Source organism: Pezoporus wallicus, unplaced genomic scaffold (genome assembly GCF_028554395.1).
Source record: "Pezoporus wallicus isolate ANWC-B61680 ecotype Strahan unplaced genomic scaffold, APGP_CSIRO_Pwel_v1 contig_10355, whole genome shotgun sequence".
Classification (NCBI taxonomy): Eukaryota; Metazoa; Chordata; class Aves; order Psittaciformes; family Psittacidae; genus Pezoporus; species Pezoporus wallicus.
This window is the reverse complement of record NW_026638787.1, coordinates 1-21,798: the sequence shown is the minus strand read 5'-3', so window position 1 is coordinate 21,798 and position 21,798 is coordinate 1. Positions and strand designations below refer to the sequence as shown.

At 67.1% G+C, this 21,798-nt stretch overlaps 2 protein-coding genes and 1 pseudogene across 2 annotated transcripts; 2 read left to right on the top strand and 1 right to left on the bottom strand.

Annotated features, from left to right (window-relative positions):
• Positions 1–471: 471 nt before the first annotated feature.
• GGCX (gamma-glutamyl carboxylase) lies at positions 472–8,527 on the top strand. The gene is made up of 14 exons (XM_057412595.1): positions 472–763; positions 861–1,019; positions 1,498–1,663; positions 1,867–1,945; positions 2,020–2,126; positions 2,973–3,136; positions 3,265–3,515; positions 3,934–4,065; positions 4,148–4,299; positions 4,376–4,545; positions 4,628–4,758; positions 5,444–5,591; positions 5,726–5,915; positions 8,241–8,527. Exons 1-14 carry the CDS (start codon positions 472–474, stop codon positions 8,404–8,406), a joined length of 2,307 nt encoding a protein of 768 aa, XP_057268578.1. The 3' UTR covers positions 8,407–8,527.
• An 870-nt stretch (positions 8,528–9,397) lies between these two features.
• Positions 9,398–12,921, bottom strand: MAT2A (methionine adenosyltransferase 2A). Its single transcript, XM_057412593.1, has 9 exons — positions 12,808–12,921; positions 11,433–11,510; positions 11,219–11,341; positions 11,016–11,128; positions 10,791–10,934; positions 10,494–10,712; positions 9,924–10,106; positions 9,701–9,834; positions 9,398–9,607 (listed from the first exon to the last, which is right to left on the bottom strand). Exons 1-9 carry the CDS (start codon positions 12,896–12,898, stop codon positions 9,505–9,507), a joined length of 1,188 nt encoding a protein of 395 aa, XP_057268576.1. The 5' UTR covers positions 12,899–12,921; the 3' UTR covers positions 9,398–9,504.
• Positions 12,922–19,772: 6,851 nt separating this feature from the next.
• Positions 19,773–21,296, top strand: LOC130600911 (interleukin-36 receptor antagonist protein-like; annotated as a pseudogene).
• Positions 21,297–21,798: the final 502 nt, after the last annotated feature.

Below are 21,798 nucleotides of genomic sequence, written 5' to 3'. Positions count from 1 at the left end.
GGTGGTGAGCCCTGTGCCACTGTCCTGGGGTGCTGCGACTGCAGGGACAGCGGCACCAGGGGGTCACCATTGCCACCATGGGGACACCATTGCCACCCTTGGGACACCATTACCACCATGGGTACACCCTTGGGACAACATTGCCACCATGGGGACACCCATTGCCACCATGGGGACACCATTGCCACCATGGGGACACCCATTGCCACCATGGGGTCACCATTGCCACCATGGGGACACCATTGTCACCCTTGGGACACCATTGCCACCATGGGGACACCCATGGCCACCCTGGGGTCCCCCGTTATTAGCCCCGCCCTACTCGGGGCTTCCGGGAGCTGCGTCCCCGGCGGGGGGGGGGGCGGGGCCCGGGGGGTGGGCGTGTCAGGGCGTGGCCCTGTTGGGCGGCCGCGATTGGTGCCCGCGCCCGTGACGTCCGGTGACGTCGCGCGGAGGGGAGGAGTCACGGCGATGGCGGCGGCGGCGGTGGTGGAGGGCGAGGAGCGGGGCCGGGAGCGGGAGCGGGAGCGGGAGCTGCCCCGAGCCCCCGAGGGCCCGGCGAGGCGGCGGCGGCCGGAGCAGGCCACGGGCCCCGCTGCTACCGGCGCTGCGGAGCCGGGACCGGGAGCGGAGCCGGAGCCCAGCGTGAGCCGGCGGCTGCTCGGCTTCGAGCTGCGGGAGCTGAGCCGCTGGCACCGCTTCGTGCGGCTGCTGCACCGCCCCACGGACCCCGCCGCGCTCGGCGCCTTCCGCGCCGCCTTCGGTGAGCACCGGGCACCGGGGGGGGGGGGGGAACGGGAACCGGCGCGGCCGCGTTGGCAGCGGGTGAAGCTCCCGTGGGTCGCTGCCCCCCCCCGCAGGGCTCCTCATGGCGCTGGACGTGCCCCAAGAGCGGGGCATGGCGCTGCTGGACCGGCGCTTCCTGGACGGGCTGGAGGTCTGCCGCTTCCCGCTGCTGCCCGCGCTGCAGCCGCTGCCCCTCGACGGCATGTACCTGCTGTACGGCGTCATGCTGCTCGGTACCGGCTGCGGCGCGCAGGGCGACGGGCAGCGGGGAGGGAGCTGCCGGGGCGGAGGGTGAGGGGTGCTGGGGGGCACAATGGGACAGGGACAGGGGGGAGATGGGGACAGGGACCTGAAGGGGCAATAGGGGGGAATGGGGACATGGTGGGTGCAGGGAAACGGGGGTGAGACGAGGACACGGTGAGGACATGTTGGGGTCAGGCACTGGAATGGGAGGTGCCGTGGCAGAGGGTAATGGGTGCTGGGAGGGGTGCTGGGGGGGACAATGGGACAGGGACCCGAAGGAGCACTAGGGAGGGAATGGGGACATGGTGGGCGCAGGGAAATGGGGGTGAGATGAGGACATGTTGGGGTCAGGCACTGTAATGGGAGCAGCCATGGCGGAGGGTGGTGGGCGCTGAGATGGGTGCTGGGGGTGACACTGGGACAGGGACCCAAAGGGGCCGCCCCGGGTGTCACCGTGCCCTGGTGCAGGGGCGCTGGGCATGATGCTGGGCTGCTGGTACCGCCTGAGCTGCGTGGCCTTCCTGTGCCCGTACTGGTACGTGCTGCTGCTGGACAAGACCTCCTGGAACAACCACTCCTACCTGTACGGGCTGCTGGCCTTCCAGCTCACCTTCATGGGCGCCGACCGCTACGGGTGCGTGCCAGGGCGCCGGGGGGCACCCATGGGTGCCACAGAGAGCCCCAGGGTGACCGGGATGCTCTGGTTGTGGCACGGGGCCCAGCGTCCCCATTGGGTGACAGAAGCGTCACCATTGGGGTCCCGGCGGCAGCGTGGTGACGGTGCCCTGGTCACCCCCTCGCTTGGGGGGTGTCCCCCCCCCCCCGGTGTCCCCACAGGTCTGTGGATGGGCTCTTTCGGCCCCACAAGAGGAACGCGCACGTCCCGCTGTGGAACTACACCCTGCTGCGGGCCCAGGTGAGGGCTGGGGTGCGCCTGGGGTCCCCATCCTGCCCCCCAGTCCCTGTCCCCACACTGTCCCGGTGCCCCAGATCTTCCTGGTGTACTTCATTGCGGGGCTGAAGAAGCTGGACATGGACTGGGTGAGCGGGTACTCCATGGGCTCCCTGGCGCGCCACTGGCTCTTCGCGCCCTTCAGGTGAGGAGGAGGAGGGTGATGGGGTGGGTGAGGAAGGTGAGGATGAGGAGGGTGATGGGGGGTGATGGGGTGAGGTTGAGGAGGGTCATGGGGGGATGAAGTGAGGATGGGGGGAATGATGGGGTGAGGATGAGGAGGGTGGTGAGGGATGATGGGATGAGGATGAGGTGGGTGATGTGGGTGATGGGGTGAGGATGAGGAGGGTGTTGGGGGGATGAAGGGGTGAGGATGAGGGGGGGATGGTGGGGTGAGGATGAGGAGGGTGATGGGGAATGAAGGGGTGAGGATGAGGGGGGTGATGGGGGCGTGAAGGTGAGGAAGGTGATGGGGGGATGAAGGGGTGAGGATGAGGAGGGTGATGGGGGGATGAAGGGGTGAGGATGAGGAGGGTGATGGGGTGAGGATGAGGAGGGTGATGGGGGGATGAAGGGGTGAGGATGAGGAGGGTGATGGGGGGTGAAGGGGTGAGGATGAGGAGGGTGATGTGGGTGATGGGGTGAGGATGAGGAGGGTGATGGGGGGTGAAGGGGTGAGGATGAGGAGGGTGATGGGGTGATGAGGAGGGTGATGGGGGGATGAAGGGGTGAGGATGAGGAGGGTGATGGGGGGATGAAGGGGTGAGGATGAGGAGGGTGATGGGGGATGATGGGGTGAGGATGAGGAGGGTGATGGGGGTGATGGGGTGAGGATGAGGAGGGTGATGGGGGTGATGGGGTGAGGATGAGGAGGGTGATGGGGGTGATGGGGTGAGGATGAGGAGGGTGATGGGGGGGTGATGGGGTGAGGATGAGGAGGGTGATGGGCTGATGCTGGTGCTTGTGGTGCTGATGCTGGTGCTGCGGCCAGGCTGGTGCTGTCGGAGCAGAGCACCAGCCTGCTGGTGGTGCACGGGGGGGGGCTCCTGCTCGACCTCTCGGCCGGGTTCCTGCTGCTGCTCGACGCCACCCGCCCCATCGCCCTCATCTTCATCACCTACTTCCACTGCATGAACTCGCAGCTCTTCAGCATCGGTGAGAGCAGCGCCTGCACCGCAACACCCCCAAATCCCCCCCCCACACCCCCATCATGGCCAGGGGACCCCCTAAACCACGGTGCCCAGCGCAGGGTGCCCCTGAGCCGTGCCCCCCCCCACAACCAGGCATGTTCCCATACACCATGCTGGCCAGCAGCGGGCTCTTCTGCCACCCGGGCTGGCCACGGCGCCTGCTGGCGCGGTGCCCGCGGTGGCTGCAGGGGGGGCTGCCCAGCACCCGCCCCCCCCGCCACAGCCCCGACTGCCACTATGGGGCGCGGGGGGGGCTCCGGCCGCGCCAGCACCTCGCTGCCGCCTTCACCGTGCTCTACGTGCTGGAGCAGCTCTTCCTGCCCTACTCGCACTTCATCACCCAGGTGGGGGCACGGGGCGGGGGGGGGGGTCTGGGGGGTATTTTGGGGACCATGGCGGGGGTTATTTGGGGACACGGGGGCATTTGGGGACATCAGAGGTGACACCGGGGGGCTTTGTTTTGGATGTGAGGGGCAGCTTGGGGGACATGGGGGTATCCTGAGGGGGCTTGGGGGATGGTTGGGGTCGGGGGAGGCATTTGGGGGGGCATTGCTTAGCCCCTGGGGGGTGCTTCCCTTGGCTTCACCAAGGGTGTTTTTCCTTCCCTTCACCTTTGAAGATGGGGGTGTTTTCCTTGGCTACAAGGATGGGGTTTGGATGTGGGGGGAGCACTTTGGAGAGCATGGGGGTTCTTTATTGGGGGGGGGGGAGCACAGGGATCTCCCATCCCTTCCTTGTCCCATGTCCGTCCCCCCCCGCCAGGGCTACAACAACTGGACCAACGGCCTCTACGGCTACTCCTGGGACATGATGGTTCACTCCCGCTTCCACCAGCACGTCAAGATCACGTACCAGGACGGGCTGACCGGGGACGTGGGGTACCTCAAACCGGGGGTGAGCAGAGCCCAAAGGAAGGGGGGGGGGACGGGACCGGAGGGTTCAAGGGGGGGGTCTGCACCCTCACCCCCCCCCATAGGTGTTCACGCAGAGCCGGCGCTGGAAGGACCACGCGGACATGCTGAAGCAATACGCCACGTGCCTGAGCCAGCTCCTGCCGCGCTACAACATCTCCGAGCCCCGCATCTACTTCGACATCTGGGTCTCCATCAACGACCGCTTCCAGCAGAGGTTTGGGGGGGGGATGTGGGGAGCAGCACCCCCAAAGGTGCTGTTGGGGGGTGCTGAGGGCCCCCGGGTGCTGCAGGCTCGTGGACCCGCGCGTGGACGTGGTGCGGGCGCCCTGGTCCCCGTGGCGCCGCACGCCCTGGGTGCTGCCGCTGCTGCTGGAGCTGTCGCCGTGGAGGCAGCGGCTGCAGGAGCTCGAGAGCAGCCTGGACCGGCACACGGACGTCGTCTTCATCGCCGACTTCCCCGGTACGGGGCAGCGCCGGGGGGGGGTTGAACCCCAGTGATGGGGAGGGGGGGGCCTGAACCCCATTGGTGTCCGTCCCCATAGGGCTGCACTTGGAGAACTTTGTGAGTGAGGACCTGGGCAACACGAGCCTGCGGGTGCTGCGCGGAGAGGTGCTGGTGGAGCTGGTGGAGCAGCACCGCAACCACTCGCTGCGGGAGGGAGAGGGGATGCAGGTGAGAGACAGGGGGTGCAGGTGGGAGCGGGGGGGTACAGGTGAGCATAGGGGGTACAGGTGAGAGCGGGGGGGTGCAGGTGAGCACAGGGGGGTGCAGGTGAGAGCAAGGGGATGCAGGGGGATGCAGGTGAGCATGGGGGGTGCAGGTGAGTGTGGGGGGACTCAGGTGAGGACACAGTGATGCAGGTGAGCACAGGGGGGTGCAGGTGAGAGCGGGGGGATGCAGGTGAGCATGGGGGGTGCAGGTGAGGACACAGTGATGCAGGTGAACACAAGGGGATGCAGGTGAGCATGGGGGGGTGCAGATGAGCGCAAGGGGATGCAAGGGGATGCAGGTGAGAGCAGGGGGGATGCTGGTGAGGACACAGTGATGCAGATGAGCACAAGGGGATGCAGGTGAGCACAGGGAGGTGCAGGTGAGAGCAAGGGGATGCAGGGGGATGCAGATGAGAGCAGGGGGATGCAGGTGAGTGTGTGGGGACTCAGGTGAGGACACAGTGATGCAGGTGAGCACAAGGGGATGCAGGTGAGAGCGGGGGGATGCAGGTGAGTGTGTGGGGACTCGGGTGAGGACACAGTGATGCAGGTGAGCACAAGGGGATGCAGGTGAGCACAAGGGGATGCAGGTGAGAGCGGGGTGGGGGGGAGTGTGTCCATGGGGCCTGATCCCCGTTGCCCCACAGCTGCCGGCGGGGCAGTACCACAAGGTGCACACGGTGTCGGCGGAGCCCTCGTGCTACCTCTACCTGTACGTGAACACCACGGCGCGGGCGCTGGAGCTCAACCTGAGCCGGCTGCAGGAGCTGCGGGACCGGGCACGTAACGGCACCGGTGAGCACCGGGATACGGGGATGAGATTGGGGTGCAAAGGAAAGGGGGGGACACGAGCTCAGTGACAGCGGCGGGGGAACCCCCCCCCCCGCCGCTGTCACTGCGCTCGTGTCCCCCCCCCTTCTGCCTTGCAGCCCCCGAGCCACTGCCCCCGGAGCTGCGGCCGCTGCTGGGGGAGCCGCTGCCCCCCGGTGCCGCCGAGGACCCGCTGGTGGCGCTGCTGCTGCGCCGGGAACGGAGGGAACGGGAACGGGAGCTCGGGGCCGGGCTCGGGCAGCGGCTGCGGAGGTTCCTGCGTAGGAAGCTCCGTTTGTTCCGTAGGAGGTGAGAGGGGAACAGAGACACCCCCATCACTGCTATCACCCCCTAAAACATGGGGGGACTCCAAGGCCATCAATGACCCCAAGTACCGAGGGAACCCCAAACCCCATCAATGACCCAAACCCATTCACTGACCCCAAACCCCCATCACTGATCCAAACCCTATCATTGAAACCAACCCTATCATTGACCCCAAGCCCATCACTGATCCACAACCCCATCATTGACCCCAAACCCTGGGGGGACCCCAAAACCCATCAGTGATCCCAACCCTATCACTGACCCCAACCCCATCACTGAACCCCAACCACATCACTGACCACCAAACCCCATTACTGACCCCAACCCTATCACTGACCCCAAAACTATCACTGACCCCCAAGCCCATCACTGACCGCCAAGCCCATCACTGACCCCAAAACTATCACTGACCCCCCCAACCCTATCACTGCCCATCACTCACTGACCCCAAACCCCATCACTGATACCCAAGCACCATCATTGACCTATCATTGACCCCAACCCTATCACTGACCCAAACCCTATCATTGACCCCAAGCCCCCAAACCCCATCACTGACCCCAAACCCCATCACTGATACCCAAGCACCATCATTGACCCCTAACCCCATCATTGACCACAACCCTATCACTGACCCGCAAACCCCATCACTGACCCCAAACCCCATCACTGATACCCAAGCCTCATCATTGACCCCAACCCCCATCATTGACCACAACCCTATCACTGACCCCAACCCCATCACTGACCTGGAACCCCATCACTGACCCCAATCCTATCACTGACCCCAAACCCATCACTGACCCCAACCCTATCACTGACCCCCAAGTCCCATCGACCCCAAACCCCATCAGTGACCCCAACCCTATCTCTGACCCCAAGACCCATCACTGACCCCAAAACTAACACTGACCCCCAAGCCCCATCACTGACCCCAACCCCATCACTGACCCCCAAACCCCCATCACTGATCCCCAAGTGATCCCAACCCCATCAGTGACCCCAACCCTCCCAACCCCATCACTGACCCCCAAACCCATCACTGATCCCCAAGCCCATCAGTGATCCCAACCCCATCACTGACCCCCAAACGCCCTCACTGCTCCACCCAGCCTTGTTACTGCCCTCCCTGAACTCTCACTGCAGACCCCCCCAAACCTTATCTTTGCCCCCCCATCCGCCATTATTGACCCCAACCCCTCATGGACCCCTCCCAACCCCCATTACTGGGGTGCTCTCATTATGCCACCCTCAAAACCCTCATCCCCCCCATCACTGACATCCCTCCCCGGCCTCAGCACTGACCCTCAAATCCTCATTGATGTGACCCCCATAACCTTGTCACTGCACCCCCAAACTATTACGGACCCCCAACCCCTTGTCAGCCCCCCCCAAACTCATTACTGTGATCCCCCTAACCCTCATCCTTGACCCCAGCCCATCACTGCCCCCCCAGACTCTCATTACAGACCCCCAACCACTTGCCTACCCCATCTCTCCATCACTGCCCCCCCAAATCTCTCATTAGGGCCCCTCATTACTGTGACCCCCCATCCTTCATTATGTGCCCCCCAAATCCCTCCTCACCACCCCCCCAACCTGTTACTGCCCCCCCCCATCACAAACACCCCAAACCCTGGCACTGACCCACAACCCCTCATCTCTGCCCCCCCCCAAACCTCATCTTTGCCCCCTCCCCCCCATTATTGACCCCTAACCCCTCATGGACCCCCCCAAAGCCTTTTTTGCTCACCTGCAAACCCTCATCACTGGGACCCTCTTGTTATGGCCCCCCCAACCCCATCAGTGACCCTTTTGGGCCACCCCCCCATCACTGTGCCCCAAACTCTCACTATGCCCCCCCCCCAAATCCCTCCTCACCAATCCCCCTGTTATTGACCCCCCCATCACAGACACCCCAACCTTGGCACTGCCCCCCCCCCACTTTTACAGGCCCCCCAAACCCATCCCTGACCTTCAAAGCCTCCTTCTACCCCCCCCCCCCCATCACTGACATCCCTGCCCACCCTCAGCACTGATCCTCAACCCCTCATTGATGTGACCCCCCTCAAACTCTCATTATGGACCCCACCCCCCCATCATCCCGGTCACCTCAGCAGTGACCCCCAACCCCATCAGCTCCCCCCATCCTTACTACTGACCCCCAATCCCCCATCACTGCCCCCCCCCAAACCTGCTGTAAGCTCTCATTATTGACCCCCCCCCACAAACACAGACACCCCAAACCTTGCTACTGACCCCCAACTTCCCATTAGTTCCCTCCTCACTGCCCCCCCTGCCCCACAGCGTGCTGATGACCTGCATCTCCCTGCGGAACCTGGCCGTGGGGCGGCCCCCCCCGGAGCGTCTGGCACAGGAGCTCGCCTTCGCCGACTGGCGCGAGGAGGAGGAGGAAAAGGGGGGTGACGATGGGGGGGACACGGACACAGTGAGGGGGGACCCCGAGCTCTGAGCCTGCTCCCTCCCCCCCAGCACAGGCTGAGGGCAGCTGCTTCGAACCCAGTCTTTATTTGCCATTTGGGAGCATTTTGGTGGAATCCGAACAAAATGGAATAAAAACCTCGGGAAAAGAAGGGAAATAAAATAAAAAACAAAAAGGGGGGGGGGGAAGGGAACCCCCCCCCTTCACCCCCTCCCCCGTTTCCCTCCCCCCCCTTTGCCAAGGCACTTGGGGGGCCTGGGACGGGCAGTAAACAAGCCGGCTTCTCTGTACCACACCGGCCAAAGCGCCCTGTCCCGGGGCTGTCACCCCGCTTTGGAGTGGGAACTGGGGGGGGGGGGGGGGGGTGATGGGGGGGGGTGATGGAGTAGGAGTTGGGGGGGGGATGCTGGAGGGGGGAATCAAGAGCTGCCGCGTGAGCCGGGGGCTTCTCTGTACTCACACCCCCCCTCAGCACACAATAAATACACCGCTAGAAAAACACGTTCAAGTATCAACACCCCCCCCCCCAAAAAAAGCTTTGAGGCCCCCCCCAGGATCCATCCCTAAGCTCGGCTGAGCCGCCCCCCCTCCCCCCCCAGGGGGGTTGTGCAGTTTGTGGAGTCACTTCGGTTGTTGGCTAAAAAATACAACTTAAAACAACCAGCAAAGGGGTTTTCCTCCTCACATGCAGGGGGGGGAACACCATGTGTCCCCCCCCCAACCCATGTGTGTGGTTGTGTCCCCCCATGTGTGTCCTCTGAGGGATAAGGAGTTAAAATCAGGGTTAGGTTAAGTCCAGCACCAGCAGGGCCCCCCCACCCCCCCCCAGCTCCATCTGCACCGTGAGGGGGTGGGGGGGAACACGGTGTTAACCCCCCCTCGGGGGGGGCTTTTTGCCATCTCTGAACTCGGATGTGCCACCAGGTTTCAAGAGCAGCCGGAGGGGTTGTGGGGGGGGGGCGAGGCCACGTGTGGTCCCCATGGAACCCATGGCGAGAGGGAAGAGGGAGAGACATGGAGGGGGGGGCTGGGGACGGGCCCAGCTCTTACCCCCAGAGCCCAGGGGCTTCTCTGTAGCCTACGCCCGCCGGGGTGGGGGGAAAAGCCTGACAAGGGCCAGGATTTTCCTCAGTACTTGAGTTTTTTGGGCACTTCCCAAGGGAAACTGTCCCTACCGAAGTGGCCATAGGCTGCGGTCCTCTGATAGAGGGGCTTCTTCAGGTCCAGGTCCCTGCAATGACACAAGTGATCAGCCCCCCCCCCCACTCCGTGTGTGTCCCCAAGCCCTGCTCCATTCCCCCTGTGCCCCCCCCAGCCCCATTACCTGACGATCACCCCGGGGCGAAGGTCGAAGTTCTTCTTGACGATCTCCAGCAGCTCCCGCTCGCTCTTCTGGGAGGTGCCGTAGTGGAAGATGGAGATGGACAAGGGGTGGGACACCCCGATGGCGTACGACACCTAAAGGTGGGGACGGGGGGGAGCATGGATTAAGCCTGAGGACCCGGTCCCAAAGCAGTGCGGGGAGGGGGAGAGGCGCCAGCACCCACCTGCACCAGCACCCTGCGGCACAGCCCGGCCTTCACCAGGGACTTGGCCACCCAGCGCGCGGCGTAGGCTGCCGAGCGGTCCACTTTGGTGTAGTCCTTCCCCGAGAAGGCGCCGCCGCCGTGTGCCCCCCACCCCCCGTACGTGTCCACGATGATCTTGCGGCCCGTGAGGCCGGCGTCACCCTGTGGGGACATCACCACCATCGTCGCCATCACCACCACTGTCACCACCACCGCCATTGTGGTGCCATCACCACTATGGTGCCGTCACCACCACCACCACCGTAGTGCCATCGCCACTATGGTGCCATCACCACTATGGTGCCGTCACCACCACCATTGTGGTGCCATCACCACTATGGTACCGTCACCACCACCACCACCACCACCACCACTGTAGTGCCATCGCCACTATGGTGCCATCACCACTATGGCGCCGTCACCACCATCACCACTATGGTACCGTCACCACCACCACCACCACCACCACTATGGCGCCGTCACCACCATCACCACTATGGTGCCATCCCTGCCACCGTCACCACGGTGTCAGCAGGAGCACGGTGTTACCTGGGGACCGCCGATGACAAAGCGGCCGCTGGGCTGGAGGTGGTAGATGGTGTCATCGTCCAGGTACTTGGCCGGCACCACGGCCTTGATGACCTTCTCCTTCAGCGCATCCCGCATCTCGTCCAGGGACACCTCCTCGTCGTGCTGCACCGAGATGACGATGGTGTGCACGCGGATGGGGATGACAGCGCCGCGGTCCTGCATGTACTGCACCGTCACCTGCCGACACGGGGGACACGGGGCTGTCAGGGAGGCGTGGGGATAGTGGGCAGCAGGTTATGGGGGCCAGAGCCTCACCTGCGTCTTGGAGTCGGGGCGCAGCCAGGGCAGGGTGCCGTTGCGGCGCAGCTCGGCCAGCTTGGCGTTGAGCTTGTGCGCCAGGACGATGGTGAGCGGCATGCACTCCTCCGTCTCATCCGTGGCGTAGCCGAACATCAGCCCCTGTGCGAGGGGAGGGAAATGGGGGTGAGCCTACGGCTCCTCCGGCTACGCCGCGGCGGCTCCAGTGGCACGAGGCCTGACCTGGTCCCCAGCACCGATGTCCTCCTCACTGCGGTCCAGATGCACGCCCTGAGCGATGTCGGGCGACTGCTGCTCCAGCGCCACCAGCACGTTGCACGTCTTGTAGTCAAAGCCTGGGGCAGAGCCAAGGCCACGGTGAGCCCAGTGTACCGAGACCCCCCCCAGCACCGAGCTGTGCCACCCATCCCCTCCCTGGCACCTACCTTTGGAGGAGTCATCATAACCGACGTGCTTGATGGTGTCCCGAACCACCTTCTGGTAGTCCACCGCCGCGCGGGACGTGATTTCCCCGGCCAGCAGGATCATCCCCGTCTTTGCCACCGTTTCTGGAGGGCAGGAGGGTGATGTCAGTGCCGGTGTCACCCTCCCAGCACCATTGTCACCCACCTCATGTCCCCAGGGGGTTGTCACACTCACCACAGGCCACCTTGGCATCGGGGTCCTGCTTGAGGTGGGCGTCCAGGACAGCGTCACTGATCTGGTCGCAGATTTTATCTGGGGGACAGAGGGTGAGGCTGTGACAGGCACGGCCCTTCCTTCCGCTGGGAAGCGGAGCACGAGCCTCCCGCTAATCCCAAGGGCTCCGGCAGTGCACAAAGCCCTCGCCTTGTCCCCGAGCCGGCTTCTTAGCCTGGAATTCCAGGCATTTACCAGTTAAGCTCCAGTTACAGCCGGGTCAGAGCTGGGCCTCAGCCACAGACAGCGGTGCTGGAGGGGCCTGGCACTGCCAGGGGCTCCCGGCTTTCCCAGCTGGAGCGTGCCAGCTTCCGGCTCCTGGGGGGTGCTGCTGCGCGCCCGCCACCTCCCATGGGATGCCCAGTGCCTGGGATGGGCTATGGGAGCGGGCGAGCCCCCTTCCTGCTCCCTGGAGCTTCCCAAAGGCCACGCGGGGCTGGGCCGTGAATAAGCAATTCCCAGGGACCGCGGCGTCCTTGGCCACGACCTTTGGGGACAGATCTGGGAGAGGATGAGGCAGCCCCGGGCTGGGGCGAGAGGGGATCGGCTCCGCAGGGCTCTGCTTGGGGTGAAAGAGCGCAGGGGTAGCCTCGCACCGCACCCGAGAGAGCAACGCCTGATCCCTGCGGCAGCAGCGCGTGACCCGGGGCGTGGGGAGCCCCGAGGGCATCCACAGCACGGGTGCAGAGCTCGGACCGTGCCGTGGGGCAACGCGGCTCCAACAGAGACCCCCGCGGCCGTGAGGCACTAGGGAAGCGATCCCGGGGGTGCTGGGGATCCAAGCTGTGACCCACGGGGAGCTCGGGGGGGGCTGGAGCAGCCCCCATAGGGGTCCCGAGCCTCCAGCGGCGGGTGGGTACAAGCGGGGGGCTCCTCACCTCATCATCCCCCCCCCTCCGGGGGGAGGAACCGGTGACCCCGCGGGGCACAACCGGGATCTGCTCAGTCACGGCTGAGTCACGGCAGCCCCAACGCACACCCCCCCCTCCACCGCTGCGTCACCCGGTACCACACACACACCCCCCCCCCGTTTCCCCCAAACCCCAACAACACGCATCACGTCATATCACGACATGTCGCGTGTGCGTCGCACCCCCCCCCCCGCAACACCCCACGCGGGAAGCACGTGCGCGGCGGGGGCCGCAATGCGGCGCGCGCCGCCCCGCCAGTGCGCGCGCGCCCGGTGGCGTCACCGCGCACCCCCCCCCATGAACGCGCCGTCGGGAGACCCCCCCCTCCCCCCCCAACCTCCGAGCGCGCGCGCGGCCATTCCCACACCTCCCCCCCCCCTTTCTCCCCGCGGCCTGCGCCTGCGCGCCTGGGCCGCGGCCCGCACCTGGGTGCCCCTCGCCCACGGACTCGGAGGTGAAGAGGAACGTGCCCTCCTCGATGAGCACCTCGTGGAAGCCGTTCAGTTGCCCGTTCATGGCGCTGGCGGGGCGGAGCGGAGCGGGGAGGGACGGGGGCGGCGGCGGCGGGAGCGCGAGACCCCGGAGCAGCTCACTCGGCCGCGGCAGACTGAGCGCGCCGCCCGCCGCACCGCCTCTACTTATACCCTTCTCGCCCCGCCCCTTCTGCCCCCACCGCCAATGGCGAGCGCCGAACGCGCCGCGGCGCAAACCACTGCGAGAGAGCGGGGGAAGAGCGGGAAGTCGCTCCCGCCGCTGCCGCTACCGCTGCGCCTTCCGCGAACCCCTGCGGACAAGCGGCCGCCGAGCAGAGGGTCGAGAGGACGGCAGGGCCGTGCCGCTTCCCCGCGGGGCGCTGCTGGGCTGCCGGTAACCGGCGGGTTCCCCCCCGAAACCCCCCCGGCAGCGGCGCGGCCGCATGGACCCTCCCGCGCTGCCCGCCGGCTCGAGGCGCGGGTGCCGGTCGCGCATGCGCGCTGAGCCGGCCGCGGGCGGCGGGGTCGGTCCCTCAGCGCCGCCGCCATCTTGCGGGGCGAGCGGCTCCGCCATTGTGCGGGCCCGGGCCCGGGATGGGCACCGGGAGCCGTTAGGGCTGCGGGAGGGGTTTAACACACAGAGGGTGGAGCAGCCCCGGGGAGCTCCCCATGGGCCGGCACTGTCAGCACCACACTCAATGGCTGTGCCGACCCCAACCGGGGGGGCACCGACTCTTCCCGTCTTCCTCCCCCCCCTCGGGGCTCCGGTGTGTTCCAGCTCCGGCCTCCAGGCTGGGGAGAGCCCCACACGGGATAAGGAAGGTAAAAGTCACCCAGATCACAACGGCAAAAGCAAGCATGCAGCCCAGGTGACCCGTGTTACAATGGCAAGAGCATTGAGGCCAAGTCCCCGGCGCTGTGTGTGCGGATGAGGCGCTGGGGAATGGACACTGGAATCCCGAGTCCTCCCTCTCACGGGGGTGGGAAAGGCATTTTCCAGCCTCACGTCCCCATGTGTTCATCCAAGCTCTGGGACAAGGAGGTGCTGGCAGAAGCATCCCATCTATTGAATGCTTTGTTGCAAAGAACAGCCCGGTTCTCCCATCCCCTCTGGGTTCTCCTTCCACAAGCAGCATCCCGGCCCCAGGCACCTCTGACACCGGCCATCATGGAGGTGCAGGAGCTCAGGCTGGGCAATTGGGAAGCCAACAGCTTCTGGGACCACCCGGGTCATGGATCCGATTCCTGGCTCTTGCACTGATGGCACTGGGGGCTCTGTGTGCTGTTGGCTCAGGTTCACCTGCCTAACGCTAACCCTAACCCTAACCCTACTCCTGACCCTAACCCCAACCCTAATACCAACCCTAACCCTAACCCCTAAACCTAACCCCTAACCCCAAACCTAACCCCAACCATAACCCCAACCCTAACCCCAGCCCTAACCCCAACCCTAACCCCCACCCTTTGGCCATAAACTGGGACCTTCACTGGGAGCACGGTTGTGCCCCCAGGAGTGCCCCCTTTGCCCCGAGGCCTCCGCTCACACCCAGGGAGCACCGGGATCGGCGGCTCCTGAATCCAGCTCCTCATCCCTACGGATGGTCAGGATTCAGGTGGGGCCGTGGCCAGGACCTGGGGCCATTGTGGCCTCTCGGTGCCTGATGCAACCGGGCGCCGCGGTTGCCAGTGCTGGAGCCGTCCCAGCGCCGGCACCGGCCTCTCCCTGCGGTGCAGCCAGGACAGGGCCCGGCACCCAGGACAGACGGACACCGGGCACACGTGTGCCCAGGGCAGGTGGGACAGCTGGGACCTGCACCTGGACACCCAGGACAGACACCCACGGCCCGGGTGCTGAGGGCACACGGACACCAGTGCCTCTGATAGCCAGGACGGACGGATGGCTGCGCCCTGACACCCGGCACAGGCACCCTGACACCCAGCACAGGCACCCTGCGCCCTGACACCCGGCACAGGCACCCTGCACCCTGACACCCAACACAGGCACCTTGCGCCCTGACACCAAACACAGGCACCCTGCAGCTTGACACCCGGCACAGGCACCCTGCACCCTGACACCCGGTACAGGCACCCTGCGCCCTGACACCCAGCACAGGCACCCTGCACCCTGATACACAGTACAGGCACCCTGCGCCCTGACACCAGGCACAGGCACCCTGTGCCCTGACACCCAGCACACCCTACACCCTGACACCCAGCACACCCTGCGCCCTGACACCCAACACAGGCACCTTGCGCCCTGACACCAAACACAGGCACTCTGACACCCAGCACAGGCACCCTGCGCCCTGACACCCGGCACAGGCACCCTGCGCCCTGACACCCAGCACAGGCATCCTGCACCCTGACACCCGGGACAGGCACCCTGCACCCTGACACCCAGCACAGGCACCCTGACACCCGGCACAGGCACCCTGTGCCCTGACACCCAGCACAGGCACCCTGCACCCTGCAACACAGTACAGGCACCCTGCACCCTGATACACAGTACAGGCACCCTGCACCCTGACACCCAGCACAGGCACCCTGCACCCTGATACACAGTACAGGCACCCTGCACCCTGACACCCAGCACAGGCACCCTGCACCCTGACACCCAGCACAGGCACCCTGCACCCTGACACCTGGCACAGGCACCCTGCGCCCTGACACCTGGCACAGGCACCCTACACCCTGACACCTAACACACCCTGCACCCTGACACCCAGGACAGATGAGCACCCATGGCCCTGATACTCAGGCTGGTCAGCCACCCATGTCTCTGGTACCCAGGACCGATGGCTGCACTCTGCACCCAGCACCCAGCACCCAGCACAGACGGACACCCTGCACCCTGACACCAGGACGGGCACCCATGTCTCCCAGCACCCAGCACAGACACCGGGGCAGGGCCAGCAAGGGCAGGACCCCGGGGGAGCCTTGGGACTCGTATCGCCCCTCCTACCTCATTTGCATGTGGCTCATTTGCATAAGGGGCGGGAAAACACTCCCTTTTCCCGCCTCTGGACGTGCATTGGATCCGGGCTCGGCTCCTCGTGGAGCCTCGGAGCTGCCCCTGTGGGGCCGCAGCCCGGGGGTGTCTCCCGGGGGGCTCCAGCCCCCCCATTCCTGCTCATTGGTGCTGCTCCCGGTGCTGCCGGGAATGGGAGGAGACAAGGGGGGGGTTATGGGATGGGGAAAGGGAGATTCCCCCCCCCCTTAACACCTTAACACCCCCTTCTAGGCCTGGCCCCCACAGAGCCCCGGGCTCGGCTGCCAAGGCACCCCCTGCTCCACAGGGACCCGTCACCCAGGCTGCTGGGTGCCCCCTGCACCCCAGGGACCGCCTACCCTCATTGGCAGCACCCCGTGCACACCGAGGAGCCCACCCCAGGCTCTCGGGCATCCCATGCACACCAGGGCCCCTGCCCTAGCTCAAGGGCACCCTATGGACCCCGCAGCCCAGCCAGCAGGCACCCCAGGGACCCGACGGCACCCATGTGCCCCAAAGGCCCCCTGCCCTGATTCACAAGCACCCTGTGCACCCCAAGGAACCCCCCCCCCAGCTAGAAGGAACCCCCTGCCCTGGATCAAAGGCACCCCAGGGGCACACACCCCCCCCCCCCCCCCCAGCGATGCTGGGCACCCACGCACCACAGGGACCCCCACCCAGGCTCGTGCTAGCCCCAGGGCCCCCCCTGCAGCCCCCTCCCCATTGACACATCCGCGTTCCGGTGGCGCAGCGAGGAGGGCGCTGCTCCTCCAGCGATGAGGTTGAGGGTTCGAGACCCCCGTGCGCCGGCTCCGACGGGAGCGGTGACCCCCGGTTGTGTCCGTCGCCCCCCGTGTGCCCCGTCCCCGCTGTGTGTTTGTCCCGCGTCCCCCCCCCCGTTCCGAGCCGTGCCGAGCCCGCAGCGGGGCGGAACCAGCGCTTCCCCCTCCGCCAGCGGTGAGGCAACAGCTCCGCCGCCTCCTCCTTCCTTCCGCGCCCCATGGGTGAGCGCGGACCCCCGGGAGCGGGAGGCGGCGGCGGCGGGGCCCTGGCGCGCAAACCCGCGCTCGCCCTCGCCCTCCTCCTCCTCCTCCTCCTCCTCCTCCTCCTCCTCTGTCTCCGCGCAGAGCCCGAAGCCGCCGCGCCCGCCCCGCGGCCCCGCGCAGTGCTCCGGTACCGGTGAGTGGCGCTGCGGGCGCGGGGCCGCGCGGGGCGGAGCGGGGGGGGCAGCGGTGTCCGCGCTGTCCCCGCAGGATGCGCGACGTGGACCACAAGAGCCTTTACCTGCGCGACGGGCGGCTCGTGGCCGGGCACCTGCAGGGCGCCAACGCGGCGCGGGAAGGTGAGGGGGGGCCCTGCGGATTGGGGGGCGCGGACACCGATGGGGACCCCCCCTCGGGGCGCGCCCTGACGCGGGGGGGGACCCCAGAGGAGGTGTTTTGGGTGCCCAACCGCGCCTTCGCGCCCGCCCGGCTGCCCCTCGTCATGGGCATCCAGAACGGGTCCCGGTGCCTCGCCAGCGCCCCCGGGCCCCGGCCCAGCCTGAGCCTGCAGGTCAGCCACCGCCAGCGGGGGGGGCACCAACGGGGTGGGGAATCAATGGGGGCAGCACCGGGGGTATCGATGGGGACACCGTGGGGGCACCAATGGGATGGGGGCATCCATGGGGATGGGGGCATCATGGGGATACCACAGGGATGGGGACATCAATGGGGACATCATTGGGGATGGGGATATCGATGGGGACACCATGGGGGCACCAATGGGATGGGGGCATCCATGGGGATGGGGATATCCCAAGGGGAAGGGGACTTCAATGGGGATGGGGACACCACTGGGAGGGGGACTTCAATGGGGATGGGGACACCGATGGGATGGGAACATCAATGGGGACACCACTGGGGATGGGGATATCGATGGGGACACCAATGGGATAGGGGACATCAATGGGACACCACTGAGATGGAGACACCAGCAGGGATGGGGATATCACTGGGGACACCAGTGAGCATGGGGACACCACGGGGACGGGGACATCAGTGGGGACACCGAGGGCGATGGAGATGGGGACACCAATGGGATGGGTACACCAGTGGGCATGGAGACACCACAGGCACGGGGACATCAATGGGGACACCAAAGGGATGGGGATATCAATGGGGATAGGGACACAAAGAGATGGTAACACCATGGGGACACCGCTGGAGCACGGGGACGTCACTGGGCATGGGGACATCGATGGCGACGTCATTGAGGATGGGGATATCGATGGGGACCCCATGGGGGCACCAATGGGATGGGGGCGTCCATGGGGATGAGGACACCAGTGGGAATGGGGACATCATGGGGACCCCTTGGGGAAGGGACACCACGGGGCCCCCAAAGGGAGGAGGACACAGTGGGGAGGGGGACAACAGGGGGAAGAGGATACCAAAGAGATGGGGGCACCACGGGGACACTGTGGGGATGGGGACATCGATGGGTACAGCAAAGAAATGGGGACTTGAAAGGGATGGGGATGCCCTGGGGAGGGGACACCACGGGGCTGGGGCGACCGCAGCCCCCGCTCTCGCGGTCCCCCTTTCCCCGTGCCGCTGCCCGGTCCCATCCCGGTCCCATCCCGGTCCCATCCCGGTCCCGTGCCGGTGCCATCCCGGTCCCGTGCCGGTCCCATCCCGGTCCCATCCCGGTCCCATCCCGGTCCCATCCCGGTCCCGTGCCGGTGCCATCCCGGTGCCATCCCGGTCCCACCACGGTCCCATCCCGGTCCCACCCCGGTCCCGTCCCGGTCCCAGCTCGGTCCCGTCCCGGTCCCGTCCCGGTCCCGTCCCGGTCCCGTCCAGGTCCCACCCCGGTCCCGTCCCGGTCCCATCCCGGTCCCGTCCCGGTCCCATCCCGGTCCCACCCCGGTCCCATCCCGGTCCCGTCCCGGTCCCATCCCGGTCCCTCCCCGGTCCCATCCCGGTCCCACCCCGGTCCCATCCCGGTCCCGTCCCCCACCCCGGTCCATCGGTCCCATCCCATCCGGTCCCACCCCGGTCCCACCCCGGTCCCACCCCGGTCCCATCCCGGTCCCCCGGTCCCGTCCCGGTCCCTCCCCGGTCCCATCCCGGTCCCACCCCGGTCCCATCCCGGTCCCGTCCCGGTCCCATCCCGGTCCCACCCCGGTCCCGTCCCGGTCCCACCCCGGTCCCACCCCGGTCCCCTGCCGGTGCCGCCGCCGGACGCCGACATCCGGGAGCTGCCCCGCGCCGGGGCGGCCTCGGCCGCCTTCACCTTCTTCCGCTCGTACCGGGCCGGGCTCTGGCGCTTCGAGTCGGCCGCGAACCCCGGCTGGTTCCTGTGCACCTCGGCGCGGGGCCACCAGCCCCTGGGGCTCTCCCGGTGCCACGATGCCAGCACCCGCCTCGACTTCTACTTCAGCGCCGCCGAGTGCCCGGAGCCCGGCACCGGGGACCGGGACCCCCCCGTTGGGGACCGGGACCTCCCCCCCGCTGACCCCCGGTGACGCCCGGGGCCAATAAAGCTGCCGAGGGCACCGGTCCCGTGTCGGGGGCTCCGCGTCCCGGGCTCGGGCGGCTCCTTCCCGGAGCGGGGGACGCTGGAGACGCTCCAGCCCCGGCGTGTCCCGACCGGCACCGGGAGACGGGAACGGGGATCACGGGGATGGGGTGGGGACGGCGGAGGGACGTGGGAACAGGGGGACAGGGAGACGGGGGTGTGGGGACAGGGGGAGACACGGGGACATTGCAGGGACGGGGCGTGGGGACAGGGGACACAGGGGTGTCTGGAGGCAGCTCTATGGGGACACGGGGATATAGGGGGGCACGGGAACATGCGGGCATCGCAGGGACAGGGGGATGGGGCGCACGGGGACACGGTGCCCCCGGCCCGGTGGCAGTGGAGGGGACACAGGAGAGCCGAGGGGACCCCGGGACACGGCGGGACACGGGCACCGGGTGAGGTTTCACCATCCCCGGCCCTGCCCAAAGCGGTACCGCCCAAGGCCAGGGCCGGGCTCTGCTCCCCCGCTCTATAAGAGCCGGAGCCACATCCCGGGACACGCTCGGGAACGCGGGGAATCATCGGGAACCGCCCGATCGGGAACGAGCCGGGTCCTGCCCGGCAGCGGCTGCAGCGCGTTCACTCTGGAGCCGACTGAGAGCAGCGGCCGGTGAGGGGGGACGGGACGGGGACGGGATGGGGATGGGATGGGGATGGGATGGGAACGAGATGGGGACGGGATGGGGAGGGGATGGGGAGGGGATGGGGATGGGATGGGGACGGGATGGGGAGGGGATGGGGACGGGATGGGGACGGGATGGGGACGGGATGGGGACGGGATGGGGATGGGATGGGGATGGGATGGGGAGGGGATGCACTTGGGATGGGGATGGGATGGGGATGGGATGGATTTGGGATGGGGATGGGATGGATTTGGGATGGGGATGGGATGGGATGGGGACGGGATGTGGATGGCATGGGGACGGGCTGGTCCCATCCCTCCCCCGGGATGTGGCACCAGCGGGCGCCCGCCCTCACCCCAACCTGTCCCTGTCCTCCCCGGGCAGCAGCGGGGCCGAGGGGCCCCGGGGACCCCAGGAGGGGTCCTGGCCCCTGCAGCACCCGATGGGGGTCTCGGCGGAGCCGGGCGCGGGCCCCGGAGCCGCGCCGGAGTCTGTCATCGACCCCGACATGGAGGCCTTGTTCGATGAGTTCCTGGGGAAAGGTAGCGCCGGGGGCGCAGGGACACGGACCCACGGTGCCCGTCGCCGTGTCCCTGCGTCCCCGTGTTCCATGCGATGTCCCCTTATCCCTGTGTGTCCCCTTCCCGTGCCCCCACGTCCCACATCCCCCAGTATCCATCACACCTGTGTCTCACATCCCCATCCCCGTGTCCCTGTGACACCCCCGTCCCCACATCCCTGTGACACCCCCATGTCCCCGTGCACCCGTGACACCCCCATGTCCCCCGTCCCTCACACCCGTGCCCCCCTCCCCACGTTCCAGTGATGCCCTCCTGCACCCACGATGTCCCCTGCCCCCCCATGCCCCTGACACCCCCCGTGCCCCCCCCCCCCCCCCCGCAGAGCTCTCGCCGGAGCTGACGGGGCCCTCGGCGGCACCGCCGCTGCCCCGGGGCCGGCCCCACCACTTCGTGCTGCGGGACACGGAGCAGCGCGGGCTCTGCCTGCGCGGGGGGCGCCTGGTGCCCACCCCCCTGCAGGGAGCCAGCGCCGACCAGGAAGGTGCGTGCCGGGGGTGGGGGTGTGGGGGGGGCCGTGCCCGCTGCCCCCCCGGCCCACGCGGCCCCTCCGTGTCCCGCAGAGATCTTCAGTGCGGTGCCCAACCCGCACCTGGAGCGCCGGCGCTGCCCCCTCATCGTGGGCATCCGGGGGGCAGCCAGGCCCTGTCCTGCACCCCCGGCCCCGAGCCCCGCCTGCAGCTCGTGGTGAGGGGGGGGCGCAGCCGGGGGGGGGCACCTTGCTATGGGTCAGCCCAAGAGGGGGAATCCCAAGGTTGAGGCACCCATAGGGGGAGCACCCGCATGTGAAGGCACCCATATGGGGAGCATCCCAAGGTGGGGGCACCCATAGGTGGAGCACCCCAAGTTTGAGGCACCCATAGGTGGAGCACCCATAGGTGAGGACACCCATAGGGGGCGCACCCCAAGGTGAGGGCACCCATAGGTGGAGCACCCTAAGGTGAGGGCACCCACAGAGGGAGCACCCCAAGGTTGAGTCACCCATAGGTGGAGCACCCTAAGGTGAGGGCACCCACAGAGGGAGCACCCCAAGGTTGAGTCACCCATAGGTGGAGCACCCACTTTAAGGTGAGGGCACCCACAGGGGGGCACCCCAAGGTGAGGGCACCCGTAGGGGTCAGCAGAATCTTGCTCAAGTTGGGGGCACCCTGGGCTGGGGGGGGGGGGGGGGGCCTAGAGCTGGGTCCTC